The 13,933-nt window shown below is 53.2% G+C and overlaps 4 protein-coding genes across 4 annotated transcripts; 1 reads left to right on the plus strand and 3 right to left on the minus strand.

The window, feature by feature from the left end:
* Window positions 1-113: 113 nt before the first annotated feature.
* vrtR1-0 (Transcription factor vrtR1) lies at window positions 114-2,413 on the minus strand (the record flags this gene model as incomplete). Its single annotated transcript, XM_036635259.1, has 4 exons — window positions 114-1,286; window positions 1,338-1,805; window positions 1,858-2,202; window positions 2,276-2,413. 4 exons carry the CDS (start codon window positions 2,411-2,413, stop codon window positions 114-116), a joined length of 2,124 nt encoding a protein of 707 aa, XP_036499961.1.
* A 547-nt stretch (window positions 2,414-2,960) lies between these two features.
* CGCS363_v003411 (putative transcriptional regulatory protein) lies at window positions 2,961-5,719 on the minus strand (the record flags this gene model as incomplete). Its single annotated transcript, XM_036635260.1, has 8 exons — window positions 2,961-3,188; window positions 3,248-3,593; window positions 3,644-4,128; window positions 4,176-4,642; window positions 4,692-4,901; window positions 4,957-4,972; window positions 5,022-5,278; window positions 5,623-5,719. The coding sequence occupies 8 exons, from the start codon at window positions 5,717-5,719 to the stop codon at window positions 2,961-2,963; spliced, it is 2,106 nt and encodes a 701-aa protein (XP_036499962.1).
* Window positions 5,720-6,644: 925 nt separating this feature from the next.
* ZRA1-6 (ZEB2-regulated ABC transporter 1) lies at window positions 6,645-11,584 on the plus strand (the record flags this gene model as incomplete). Its single annotated transcript, XM_036635261.1, has 10 exons — window positions 6,645-7,263; window positions 7,318-7,769; window positions 7,826-8,169; window positions 8,226-8,469; window positions 8,523-9,109; window positions 9,164-9,530; window positions 9,582-9,894; window positions 9,952-10,574; window positions 10,628-11,091; window positions 11,149-11,584. 10 exons carry the CDS (start codon window positions 6,645-6,647, stop codon window positions 11,582-11,584), a joined length of 4,449 nt encoding a protein of 1,482 aa, XP_036499963.1.
* A 586-nt stretch (window positions 11,585-12,170) lies between these two features.
* CGCS363_v003413 (uncharacterized protein) lies at window positions 12,171-13,322 on the minus strand (the record flags this gene model as incomplete). The annotated part of the gene is made up of 1 exon (XM_036635262.1): window positions 12,171-13,322. The coding sequence occupies one exon, from the start codon at window positions 13,320-13,322 to the stop codon at window positions 12,171-12,173; it is 1,152 nt and encodes a 383-aa protein (XP_036499964.1).
* Window positions 13,323-13,933: the final 611 nt, after the last annotated feature.

Genomic DNA, 13,933 nt, shown 5'->3' on the forward strand with positions numbered 1-13,933 from the left:
GAAAGGAAAGAAAAGATTCTTGAGAAGAGACTGGGAGAGTTGCGCTTCTTTCTACATGAGACTAGTAAGCTTCAAAAGTGAATTTGGTACACCGCAAACTCCAAAGAATATGTCTAATGCGCGTGATGTTCCCCTGCGCCATCCCAAAAGAACGAGGCCGCGTCCGTGTTGAGGAGCACGTTCCCATCGAAACCCTCAAACCCAGCGTTATGAAGCCCGGGAAATAAGGTAGAGTCTGCTGTGGCGGTTGGAAACGACTCCGGAAAGGATTCCGCCTTGCTTGCTGGGAAGTTGCCACTGCCCCGAAGCCTCTCGATCACAACTGGTGTCTCGATGCTCTGGCCAACGTTGCGGAACGCCAGCTCGCGTCTTTGCCATCCAGCCAACAAGTTCTCCGCTCGCTGCACGTTCTCCCGCTTGCTGAGATCATAGAGCTCCGCGTGGTAAAAGTAGACTCTGTCGATGGCTTTCCACGCCCTATCGACCAAAGTTCCCACCGGCTGCCACTGCAACAACTCGATCATGACAGAAAATGCGTCTGCTTGGAGGTGAAGTTTGGGGTACCACCGGAACCGGTCGTCGATTGTATCGTACCAGTTTAGGTCACTCTCGAAGTGGATGACCCAGAGCCTGAATAATGATTGCTGGCCAGCTAGGCTATCCGCGTCCTCCTTCCAGGGTTCTCGAGCGTGGGCTATCATGTCGCGCATCCGCTGGGCTACGAGAGGTCGAAGTTTGCAGGCCAAGACGTGTATCCCTCCAATGGTTGGGTTACAATATCGCTTCTCGGCCACGATGAGTCGTTCTTCGAGCTGGTCTACTATCACACGGTACTTGTCCAGGGATTGCGGCCCCTCGATAGCCTTTGATCTATCCGCATTCAGATCTCCCTGGCCCAAGACGACCGATTCGAATTCCGGGACGGGGTTCTCGCAGAAGAAATGCCGCGATTCGTACAGCATTAGGCAGAATGCCATTTCAGTGGCGCCTTCTCGGGACCTCAAAGGCTCTAAGGACCCAGGCAGAAGGTCCGCGTCGTTGAGATTACTCGGGAGCTTCGTGTCCCAATTTGGCGGCAGTAGAGTATCGCAGAATCCTGCGAGAACAGCGTATTTGGTTTCGAGCATGATGATTTGCCACCATATCCGTCTGCGCATCTCGGTCTCGAAGGGTGTAAGGCTGATTAGCTCTCCGTCGCGATGAAGTCCCATTCTCTGGGCTATCCTGACGAGCATCCCTGTCAGGATCCATGACGCGTGGCGATCGAACTGTCCCTGGAGCGATACCTAGTGCGATGTCAATGGGAAGGATTCTTGCCTCATCCTCAGGACTCTTACCAAGTATAAGACTAGACATTGTAATATGGTAAGGTTGTATTTACGGAGAAAGTCGACTTTAGATACTGCCTTTTTCAGAGCAAGGTTGGCTTTCCTTAGAGCTGCGTTCTTCGGAACGTTCAGAATCTGTTCAGACTCGGCCTCGGATAAAGCCATGATTGCTAGGACGTTAATAGAACAGAGTAGGGCCTCAAAGTCAGGGGCCACATTGCCGTGATCTGTTGCAGCCTCGAATACGAGCGGTTCTAAACTGGGAACGTGAATGACTTTAGTCATCGGATTCACCCGTTCCAAGAAGACCTGCCATAGGCGAAGCATCTCAACCGCGCCGAGGGCCAGGATGTCAAAGTCCATGGACTCCCGGCTGTCTAGGCTGCCATCCTCAGTAGTGTTAGCTACTGAGGGGGTGTTCGAGGCGCCAGTACTCTCATCGGGTTGATCATTGAGACTGAGCTTCGAGAATTGCAACTGTGAATGCATGAGACTTGCGCGATTCATCCCTTGACAGACGAGAACTCACATGGTCAACGACATTAGAACGGAGGGGGCTGTCCATAAACGTGCGACGTCCCTCATCGACAACAATCTTGCCAGTGGGCCTCTGGTCCGGCTGCTTGCGAGCTTCCTCGTAGCTCACGTACGACATCATCGACGGACTATCCGCCGCCGCCGCCGACGCCGTCGTCATTACATCGCGGAACGCTGGGGGCGTCTCGCTCGTGAATGGGCGTCCTTCCACATCGCGCGGCGCGACCTGGCTCAGAAGCGACTCGCACTGATTGAGTCTCTCCAATAAGTCCTTAACTACGCGTCTCCTACCCGCTCCCGCGGGCGCCCGCGTGGAGGGAATACACGGTTGGTCGGCCTAGGGGGAAAAACACCATCTCGCATCAGCACACTGGATCCGGCTCCATCGGCAGGACTGCCCGCTGACAAACCTTGATGCAGTTGGCGCAGGGGGACTTTCGGTCGCACTTGATTTTGCGCTGATGGCAGAAAACGCAGGCCAAGACGTGCGGGCCCTTTCCGGGTGTCGCGTTGCTGTTTTGTCGCGAGACTGGGCTTTCGGATGCCATGAACGCTGGTTCCTTTTTTTGCTTGTGTATTTTCCCTTTTGAGACTGCTTTTCTCAATCTTTCTTGACTGTGTTGATGTGACCTTTTCTCGTCCGTTTTTTTGTCGAGACGGACTTTCGCACTCTCAAACGATCCGGACGAATGACGTTGCACTGCGATTTGTGCATCTTTCGGAGTAAATTGGGCAGGGGTCAGGCGACTTGTGCAGATTATCCTCTTTTTTGTGGGATTCGCTAGCCCTGATTCGACAATTAGAGGGGCGGAAGATCCTTGGCAACGGACGGGATGGGAGGTTACATTGCGGAATTTGAGAGTTGTGCACGATTTGTGATCATGTTGTACAGCGGGCAGAAATGTCGAGTCACGCTACGAGCTATCGTGATTGATTCAGGAAAACGAAAAGGGAATTGCAGCGGAAGAAAGATGCATTGGCTAAGTAATACAAAACAAATTCGTTAATCAGATCCATGTGGAAGATGCGGAGAATATTTGGGGTATCGACAACTGAAATACATGCTCATCGTAGACGGTGCGGACTTTTCACCCCTCACTTGTCCATATTTATAGGTCCCCCTTGAGAGAAGTCATACTCTGCAGAAAGTCCCTGATAGAACATGGGATCCAAGTCCGGCAGAAAGTAGCTAAAAATTCCCATCACGTCCGTTCCCATCAATGCGCCGGGTGAGACTTGATCAAGGCCGTTGTCGAAGGAAAAGTCCGCAAAGCTTGACGGCATGGTCATCGCAGTGGTCGTGAAAGCGTCGCCAGGCATGGTCTATAACCCAGTTTTAGTCAGAAAGGATTCATCAAAAAATACCCTACAATGTGACTCACATTTGATAGGTCCAGCGTCATTTCCATGGGTTTCATGTTATTCCTGCTGGACGGCGGTCTGGTGAGAGGTGTGCCCAAGTCTTGCGCCGCCGTGGATGAGCGCGCGAGGCCAGATATTCTGATGTCGCCATGTTGAATCTCATTCACGTAGTCCCTCGCGATCTTGGCGAATTCGGCGATGAGCGAGCCTGGCAGGGTCCCGCCACTTGCGTATTCGATTCTGCTGAAGTGACCAGCAGCCATGTCGAGCAGAGCTAGGTTAGAAGCCACTTCCGGTTGGCGCGGGTCGTGAACGACGATGTCAAACAATACGAAAAGTGCCGTTATCGGAATTCCCGCAATAACCCTGCAGTCCACAGTCAGCAATCTGATCAAAGGAGGATCGAGCTTGCCTACCAAGTCACCGTGTACGGCTCGACTTCAATCATAGTCGTCAACTCCAAGATAGACCGAGATGCCCCGAGAATTGCTTTCATGTTGGAGTTCTTCCTCGCCAAGACCGACGCATCCTCTGTACTTTGGAGATATACCAAGGTTGTTCTCGACAATGTCAGTAAAAGGCTGCTGTATAGGTAGTGAACTATCAGAGAGAGAGCTCTGGCCAAGGGTGTCAGGAGAACCTGTGGGCGGACAAGCCCATCCGGCTTGAATCCGTTGTCAGGCAACGAGGACCTCCATTCTTCCAGCTCATCTGTCAGCTGGCTAATAACATCGAGGTAGTACGAGTTGGAGTTGCCCGAAACGCCTACTGAGAAAAGCGAGGTGTACGCGCGTGATAATAGGCGTCCGAATCGTATGAAATGCAAGAACCAGTTGAAGTCACCCACCGTTGCCTCAGGGACAAGGGGAATAGGACAGAAGATGTCGCTGTCAACGAAGCTCTGTCGAGAGTCAGCATGTATCAGTTGTTCTAGAAATACACACTTACCGAACTCCTTCCAAAGTGAAAACTGGTAATCTTCTCAATGGTGTACAAAATCCAGAAGGCCTTCTGATACGCGACAGCAGCTGTCCCTGTGAAGTTGTTGGTCGACATGATCTGGGCTCGTCTTGCTGCTTCGGACATGATAACCGGTTCCACGGCCAGTCCACAGATGCCCAACCCGTAAACTGACATTGCCGTCAAAGCTTGTAGTATGGTGAGTGAATCGGGAAGAAGCAGAAGGTCTGAGAAGCCGCCGAGGGCGACCGAGAACAGCCTCCACGATTCGCCCTTTCCTGCCTCGAATGTTCCGCCATCCGCATACTGTGATCCCAGTGCAAGAATGGTGTGATACAGACATGACCAGGGCTTGCTTCGCTCGAGAAGTGTGAGGAAGTTGGGCCCATTCACTGTCGCCTCAAACAGCGCCTTATCTAGAAAGGGGAACACAGGGTGCACGCGCTCGAAGTACACTGGCGAAAATCAGCCTTCTGCTCTCATATCTATACTGAAAGATCTTACTTCGGATGTACAAGGATGTTTTGGTACTGTCCGTGACCGACTCAGGCTGTGGCATTCGGCGGGTGTTGGCGGTCGAGTCAGCCCGCCTTAATCGGCCATTGACGATCGTCGATATCCTGCCAACAAGTTCATTGACCTTATTGTTGCGTAGTCGAGTTGAAAGCGAAAGTAGTCTGCTGTCTGAGAAGAAGGTCAAGCTGTTGCGGCCACCTGTTGAAGTTAGTGACGACTGGCTTCGTGATTGATCCTTGAATGTTGTTTGTACCGAAAATGCCGTTGCGCTAGAATCGGTTCAGTACGTGGTCGCGAAAGAAGGGCGATGTTACATACAGGCACAAAGACTAAGTCTTCCGAGTTCTTGCTGTTGGCTGTCGGCGGCCGCCGTGCTCTCGTGAGAGCCCGGTCGACGTACAGCTCTTGAATGCGATGTGGAGGAGATTTTGGCGGCGGCGAGCCTAAAGGAGATGAAACTGACTTATGTTCACCAGTGGTGGCAGTCGAGAGATCAAGGACTGCCTTCGCATCGGGGGCAGCTGGGGCTTGTTGCCCGACCGTAGAGTAGTTTGTTGGCAAGAGTTGGCCCGCAACTACGGGAAAACAGTCAGCATGGAGACCCAACGCCAAGCGACGTTTTCAACAACGATAATCATCAAAATCATCTCGATGATATAGTGAAGGAGAAATCGAAAGACTTACCATTTCGTCTGTGAGCAAGTCTTCTCACGCTGAAACGGCAATCTGCTTTCCGTCGCTTCCCGGTTCAATGAGTGTCAGCAAGCAAGATTCAGGAAACACGCATGACTACAGTGTAATTACCACACAGTTTGCACAAGGACCCGGTGGCCCAGAGCCTGCCAAAAAAATGTTAGCACAAGATCTTCCAGTCGAGCTACACCCTTTGGTGCAGTGAGAGTCGGCCGAGGAAACATACTGGGGCAGCGGACCTTGCGCGCCTTGCAGGCATCACAGGACTTGTGGATTCGGGCACCCGCAGCGGGGCTGGGGCTAGATTCAGGCCTGTCAGCCATGCTCGGCCGACCTTTTCAGACAACCCGTAAGTAGCCAAAAACAGTAAACAGAATGTGTAAGAACTCGGCGACGAGGATGGACTGGCGAAGAACCGCAAACACAAAGCTGGGAGCTCTGATGTTTTTTGGTTTAAGGGGGTGGAGCTCGTCTGAAGGTTCGGCCCTCTTCGTGGAGCGGTGATGGTGTGGTGCTCGGCGCCGAACTGCCGCATTCGGTAAGCCCGGGCGCCCGGCGGTGTCAATAAAACCGTTGGGCGGGCCCCCTGATCATCGCGCCAACATCGCGTCTGGACGAATGGGCGAGGCTCCGGTGGGTGCTATCTGCGGCTCAAGATCTTTCGGAGCCGAGCTGTCTTGTTTGGCAAACGTGGGCTGCATGTCGGAGAGTTTTTGCAGGCTTTCAGGCAACTTGGAGGCATGTTCGACTCGCACACCAGGCACATGTATCGTCAGCTCGGGCGAGGTGATGGTGATATGGCTCGGTATCAAGATTGGCGAAGTTACGAGACCCTGTATTTTCCTCGTGGCATGCATCAATGGCGTCTCCAATGTGTCAAGAAACAATTTCACATGCTCGTAAATATCTCTTACCCTTGCTTATGGTGGTGGGAGTTGAAGGTACTAATGCGAACCCTGCGCTACTTCTGTCAGATTCCTCTGCGGATGACCTTTTCTTTCCCCAAGGCCTTTCTCCGTTAACTATTCATAATCTTCATATACTCCTTAGGTGGTCACGGAGGTTTCTCTGTGAGCCATCCTGGTCACATTCAAAAATTTGCCAGTACGGCAGTCAAAGAGGTGTCCCCAAAGGCAACAAACTGTAAAAGCCGATATAAGGGAAAGGTCGAATTTCTCAATCCTCCAAGCTGTCTTCTTTCCACTCATTTCAGAAACTCTTGCCGAAGGTTCACAGACATCCACAGTCATGGACCAACACCTAGCCAGTCCTCATATGGACGTTAGGTCAGCGTCATCCAACGACACTCTCCGTGAGAAGACGATTCAAGAACAACACCATCAAAGTGACGAGACAGACCTCGAGGTCAGCGATGATGGTGTCAACGAGCTCGTCCGCGGCTACAGCTTAGAGCTTGTCCGCACGTCCACCCGTCCGAACAGCTCCTTCGTCAACCCCTTCCTTTCCAAGGATCCTTCTCTCGACCCCAGCAGCCGCGAGCATTTCAACGCCAAGAAGTGGACCCGATCCCTGCTCCAGCACTCTGACCACGACCCCGAAAAGTTTCCCAGATTAGAAGCTGGCGTCGCGTGGCGCAACTTGAGCGTCCATGGCTTTGGTACCGACACGGACTACCAGAAAGATGTTCTGAACGTCTTGCTCCAAGGCCCCATGATGATCAAGCAGTTCTTCAGCAACAGGAGGCAGAAAATTGACATTTTGAGGGAGTTTGATGGTATTGTCAAGAGTGGTGAGATGCTTCTGGTTTTGGGACGACCAGGAAGCGGAGTTTCGACGCTCCTCAAGACCATCGCTGGAGAGACGAACGGCCTGCATCTTGAGTCGCACTCACACCTCAGCTATCAAGGTATGCTTTAATCTTTCCCACCCACTAACACAAAACTGACGATGGGTTTCCCAGGTATCCCGATGGAGACGATGCACAAGACATTCCGAGGCGAAGTCATCTACCAGGCCGAAACCGACATCCACTTCCCTCATATGACGGTTGGACAGACGCTTCTCTTTGCCGCCTTAGCCAGAACACCCAAGAAACGCCTTCCGGGTGTAAGTCGACAGAGATACGCCGAGCATCTCCGAGACGTCGTTATGGCAGTCTTTGGCATCTCTCACACCATCAACACTAAGGTCGGCAACGACTTTGTAAGAGGCGTTAGTGGTGGCGAGCGCAAGCGTGTGAGCATTGCAGAGGTCACCCTCAGCCAGAGCCCGATACAGTGTTGGGACAACAGCACCAGAGGCCTGGACAGTGCTACAGCTCTCGAATTTGCCAAAACACTGCGGTTGTCTACTAATGTCGCCAAGACATCAGCCGTCGTGGCCATGTATCAGGCTTCACAGCCTGCATACGATGTAAGTATTTGTATCTGAAAACCGGTGTCTAATATGATGATACTGACAACACGAAGGTGTTTGACAAGGTCTCTGTTCTCTACCAGGGCAGACAGATCTACTTCGGTCCTACGGAACTCGCCAAGCACTACTTCGTCGAAATGGGCTACGCCTGCCCCGACCGCCAGACCACCGCCGACTTCCTCACATCTCTCACCAACCCCGCCGAGCGGGCCGTCAGACCTGGCTTCGAGAATAGGGTGCCCAGAAGCCCAGACGAGTTTGCGACGGTGTGGAAGGGAAGCCAGCTGAGGGCTCGTTTGATGGAGGAGATCCACTCATTCGAGGAGCAGTATCCCATGGATGGCTCAGGCGTGAATAAGTTCTCTGAAGTTCGCAAGGCTCACAAGCAGTCTCTCACGTAAGTCCAACGCCGCTCCAAAGACCTACCAAGTGCTCATACTGATCTTCTGCCAGGTCCTCGAGGTCCCCGTACACCATCTCCGTGCCGATGCAAGTCTGGCTCTGCATGACGCGTGGGTATCAACGACTCTCTGGCGACAAGCTGTTCTTCTTTGTGACGGTACTCGGCAATCTTGTAATCTCGCTCGTGCTGGGCAGCATTTTCTTCGACTTGCCAGCGGATGCATCGAGCATGAACTCTCGTTGCATCCTCATCTTCTTCGCCATTCTGTTCAACGGGTTGAGCAGTGCTCTCGAGGTGAGACTTATGCACATAATCGCCATGAGCTGGACTTCCTGACACGCTATTAGATCCTCACACTTTACGTGCAGAGACCCATCGTCGAGAAGCACGCACGATACGCCCTCTACCACCCATTCTCGGAAGCCATCTCCTCTACAATCTGTGACCTTCCCAGCAAGATCCTCTCAACCCTCGCCTTCAACATTCCGCTCTACTTCATGGCCAAGCTCCGCCAGGAAGCAGACGCATTCTTCATCTTCCTGCTTTTTGGCTTCACCACCACCCTCTCCATGTCCATGATCCTGCGCACCATCGGCCAGACCTCGAGGACGATCCATCAAGCTCTGACGCCAGCCGCGGTCTTCATCCTGGCCTTGGTCATCTACACCGGCTTCATCCTCCCGACCAGCAGCATGAAGGGCTGGCTTCGTTGGATCAACTACATCAACCCCATCGCCTACGCTTTCGAGAGCCTGGTCGCGAACGAGTTCACTGGACGCCAATTCCCTTGCGCCGACTACGTGCCGGCCTATCCGAACGCGACACCGTCTCAGCGTGCTTGTGCTGTAGCTGGGGCCATGACGGGGGCTGACTTTGTTGATGGCGACTTTTACATGAATGCTCATTTCAGCTACTACAAGTCTCACATGTGGAGGTAAGCAAACCGTTTGAGCGGAATGTCAGTAGAACATCACTAACTTCAGGCTAGAAACTTCGGTATTCTCATTGGGTACATCATCTTCTTCTTCACTGTCTACCTCGTCGCAGCCGAGTTCATCACCACAAACCGCTCCAAGGGCGAAGTGCTGCTTTTCCGCAAGGGGCACAAGTCCACAACTCCCTCAAAGGCGGTGTCTGACGAGGAGACTGGGCGGTCTGATCGCGTGTATCGCAATGAGAAAGAGGTGGTTTCGTCCCTGCACCACCCTGCGACCAGACAACCGACTCGCCAACAGCACCAGGCGGTCTTCCACTGGAAGGATGTCTGCTACGACATCACGATCAAAGGAGAGGACCGACGCATTCTTTCGCACGTTGCAGGATGGGTCAAGCCTGGTACACTTACTGCATTGATGGTAAGAAGTTTTGATCATTGTGCGTCGAATATTGCTGACATTGCCTGTTAGGGATCTACTGGTGCTGGAAAGACCACCCTGCTTGATGTTTTGGCAAACCGAGTCACGATGGGCGTCGTTTCTGGAGACATGCTGGTAAACGGAATACCGAGAGATCAATCGTTCCAACGCAAGACGGGCTATGTCCAGCAACAGGACATCCACCTCGAGACATCGACAGTGCGTGAGGCACTGCAGTTCAGTGCAATGCTTCGACAACCTGCATCTATCAGTAAGCAGGAGAAGTACGCCTACGTCGAGGAGGTCATCGAGCTTTTGGAGATGGAGGCCTATGCGGATGCCATTGTCGGCGTTCCTGGCGAGGGTAAGATTTCCTCACCCTGCGTGTTCCAACATTTTGAAGACTAACTCGTCATGACAGGTCTCAACGTCGAACAACGAAAGCGTCTTACGATTGGTGTCGAGCTAGCCGCCAAACCAGACCTTCTCCTCTTCCTCGACGAACCCACCTCAGGCCTCGACAGCCAAACGGCCTGGTCCATCTCATCCCTCATCCGAAAGCTCTCCGAGAACGGCCAAGCAATCCTCTGCACCATTCACCAGCCTTCCGCCCTTCTCTTCCAGCAATTCGACCGTCTTCTTCTCTTAGCCCACGGCGGCAAAACGGTCTACTTTGGCGACATTGGTGAGAACTCCCGGACGCTCACAGGCTACTTTGAGCAGTACGGGGCCACCCCCTGCGGCCCGGACGAGAACCCCGCCGAGTGGATGCTGAAGGTCATCGGAGCGGCGCCGGGTGCCAAGGCGGAGCGGGATTGGCATCAGACGTGGAAGGATAGCGACGAGTCTGTCCAGGTGCAGCGGGAGCTCGCACGGCTGGAGAAGGAGTCGCCTGCGTCTGGATCTCTGGGGACTAGCGAAGAGATGTCGACTTACGCGACGCCGTTTTCTACGCAGTTGGCTATGTGCACCAGACGTGTGTTCCAGCAGTACTGGCGCACGCCTTCCTACATCTACTCGAAGTTGATTCTGTCAGGCGGAACAGTGAGTATTCCAATTACCCGATGCATCGACGCGATAGCTAACCACAATCACAGAGTCTCTTCATCGGTGTCTCATTCTACAAGGCAGAACTCACGATGCAAGGCCTCCAAAGCCAGATGTTCTCCATCTTCATGCTCCTAGTCGTCTTCGCCTTTCTCGTCTACCAGACGATGCCCAACTTCATCCTCCAGCGAGAGCAGTACGAAGCCAGAGAACGAGCCTCGCGCGCGTATTCGTGGTACGTCTTCATGCTGGTCAACATCATCGTCGAGCTTCCCTGGAACACCCTGGCTGCGATCGTCATCTTCTTCCCCTTCTACTACCTCGTCGGAATGTACCGCAACGCCATCCCCACAGATGCGGTGACTGAGCGCGGAGGCTTGATGTTCTTACTTGTCTGGGCGTTCATGCTTTTTGAGTCGACTTTTGCGGACATGGTCGTCGCCGGTGTACCCACAGCCGAGATTGGAGCTACGTTGTCTCTTCTTCTGTTCGCCATGTGCCTCATCTTCTGCGGGTAAGTAGACATGTCTCCCCTAAGATCCACCCCGAAGCCCGAGCTAACCACCAACAGAGTCATCGTGCCGATGGGCTCTCTTCCCACATTCTGGAAGTTCATGTACCGAGTCTCTCCACTCACCTACCTCGTCGACGGCCTTCTCTCGACCGGCCTCGCTCACAACGCCGTGCAGTGCTCGCCGCTGGAACTTTTGCAGTTCTCGCCGCCCGCCAATGTCACTTGCGGAGCTTACATGGAGACGTACATGCAGGTTGCTGGCGGCAGGGTCTACAACCCAGAAAGCACTGATACCTGCCAGTTCTGCTCGTTGGCCAATACCGACATGTTCCTGGCTATGACGTCCGCCTCGTATGACGAGAGATGGCGCAACTATGGGCTGATGTTTGTGTACATCGTCTTCAATCTGTTTGCTGCTTTGGGGCTGTACTGGTTGGCTCGGGTACCGAAGAAGTTTTCACTGTCGCAGCTGTGGAAGAAGAAGACTGCTTAAGTTGGGGCAACGCGTTATCTTCCACATCACAGTTTGGGACATAGATGGACAGGTGTTTTTTCAGGAAAGGTCGGACTAGTTCAATTTGGATACAGGTCATTTAGCATCTAGAATTATAATGGTACCTTACTGCATCATATCTACTCGCTTATAATCTAACCTACAATCACTTGCTCATGCAATAAGCTTGGAGCATAGACACAGCTGTACTTGCTAACAGTCATCTTGATTGCACTCTGCCAGGTCAAAAAAGCAAACCGAAACGTCCTGATCTACCATGAAGCAAAAGATTGCGCCGAGGGGGAATCGAACCCCCGGCTCCCCGACGCTGCTGGATGGCAACGGAGAATTTTACCACTAAACCATCGGCGCTGTTGATGATCGAAGCGGGATCTGGATCCCGTTGTGGATGCCGGAGTGCCAGGAGCGAGAGGCTTATGCAGCTCGGTGGAACTGGGTGGGTCATGTGTGATATGCCTCGAGTGTTCACGAGACTCTGTGAGATTCAAGATGAGACGAAAGGGCTAGTATGACTAGATAGAAAGATGGATCCATATGTTGAATTGTGAGCAGAAGCTTTTGGCAACTAATGGCTTGAGGGGGCAGGTCCTCGAGTCTTCTCGGTCCACTCGTTTAGAAGCCTCTTCGATGTGTTCGCAAGCCCCTCCCGCCATCCTCCCGCGACATCCTGCGCCCAACCAACTTTGTCAAGCCACTTAAGCAGCCCTTCCGCACGAGCCCCATTAGGATGCTGCAGCAGGCCGACTGCGATATCCACCATGCCGGGCCGGTCGTTGACCGCGTAAAAGACGCTGGCCGAGCACTTTGAGCAGAAGTATCGCTGGACGTCGCGAGAGCTCTCATACATCGCCAGAGTACCCAGGCGTGGGTCCTTGTCCTTAGCCGTGACCGCATCCCTCAAATAGCTGACGTTCCTGGGAAACTTGGCCGCGTCTGGTGGGTTGTCTCCGCCAAATTCAATGTGTGATAGGGGAGCAAAGGTCCACGCCATCAAGTCCGCTCCAAAGCTGAGTCGGCAAGAGTCGCAGCATTCGAGACTTCCGCGGTACTTCAGCGTTTCTTTGTCGACGAACCAAGTGTCAAGGTCCTCTTCCGGGAAGTCTCCGAGATCAGCGCCGCTTTTAAGCTTGAGGTCGATACCGCCACAGTGGCATCTGAACGGCGTGATGTCGGGAGTCGGGCCAGCTTTGAGAGTCTCAGATGGCAAGGCTTTGGCGCCGGGCCAGTCTAGCGGCAACTCTTCACTCTTCCCGGCGCCTTCTCTCCACCGCTTGACCGGCGCGCCGTCCGCGTACCGGGGCAACCAGACCGAAGCTCCTCCATCGATGGTGTCTCCGACGTGCATGTGGCTGGCGTACTGAACCAAGTCCTCGGCGTTCTCAAGCGCGCCAGTAACCACCCAAGGAACGTCTCCAACGGCGGGGCCGAGACAGAACATTTGTGCCGAACAAGTTCCGCAGGAGTAAAGGTCGATGCTCTCAGAGTAAGAGTACTTCTTGAGATCGGCCAGGTGCTCAGAAGGCGATGGCCACTTGACACACGCGGTGTACAGCGCGCCCGAAACGTGTCGACATGAGTTGCAGTGACAGCATGAGGCCTTCAGAGGCAGGTTGGACCTGTAAGTCTGAGCCTTGAAGGTGTGTGCCTTGCATAGGCATTGAGCCGTAATTACGACTCTATCGCGGATGTAGGGGCGAACATAGCCTTCACCGCTCATTTTGAAGTGAAGTGATACGGTGGAAGTGACGCAGGAATTCAAAGTCGTTGAAGTTTGTTGAAGGGTCAACTTGTGAATGTCGAATTGGTGATACGCGGGGTTTTAAGTAATAGAAGGGCGCGAATGACAATCCTGGCATTTTCGCCCGCTACGTCACTGGCGCGGCTCCCTGCAGCGTGTTATCGTGTTACCCCAACTACAGTGCCGCTTGGCGAAAAGCTGACCACGATAGGCGATGGACTCGTAATACGGCATGACATTATGCCTCTGGATGTTTATAACCAGAGGTGCTCTGAATTTGGGGTACTGCAGGTGAAATGTTAAATGTGACTGCTGTAAGCACTAATTGTAGGCAAACAAGTCGCTATCCGATGTTGATGCTGCCTGGATAGGCTGCGACTTTTCCAGTGTTTGCCAAAGCTTGGAAAGCCACAAGTTTGCAACCCTCAAAATGGTGATGGCTGCATGGCTGTGTAACGCCGAGGATGATATTGCGCGTTTCTGCGTAACACTGGCTGCCCATCCAAGAGGCGAAACCGGCGACTGCTGGGCCAAATGAAGCGGACTGTGGAACAGGCGGGATCTAGAACTTTGAGAGTGGGGGGCTCTTG

The sequence above is a fragment of the Colletotrichum siamense genome (assembly GCF_013390195.1).
Source record: "Colletotrichum siamense strain Cg363 chromosome Unknown KSG_Cg363_contig02, whole genome shotgun sequence".
NCBI classification, from domain to species: Eukaryota; Fungi; Ascomycota; class Sordariomycetes; order Glomerellales; family Glomerellaceae; genus Colletotrichum; species Colletotrichum siamense.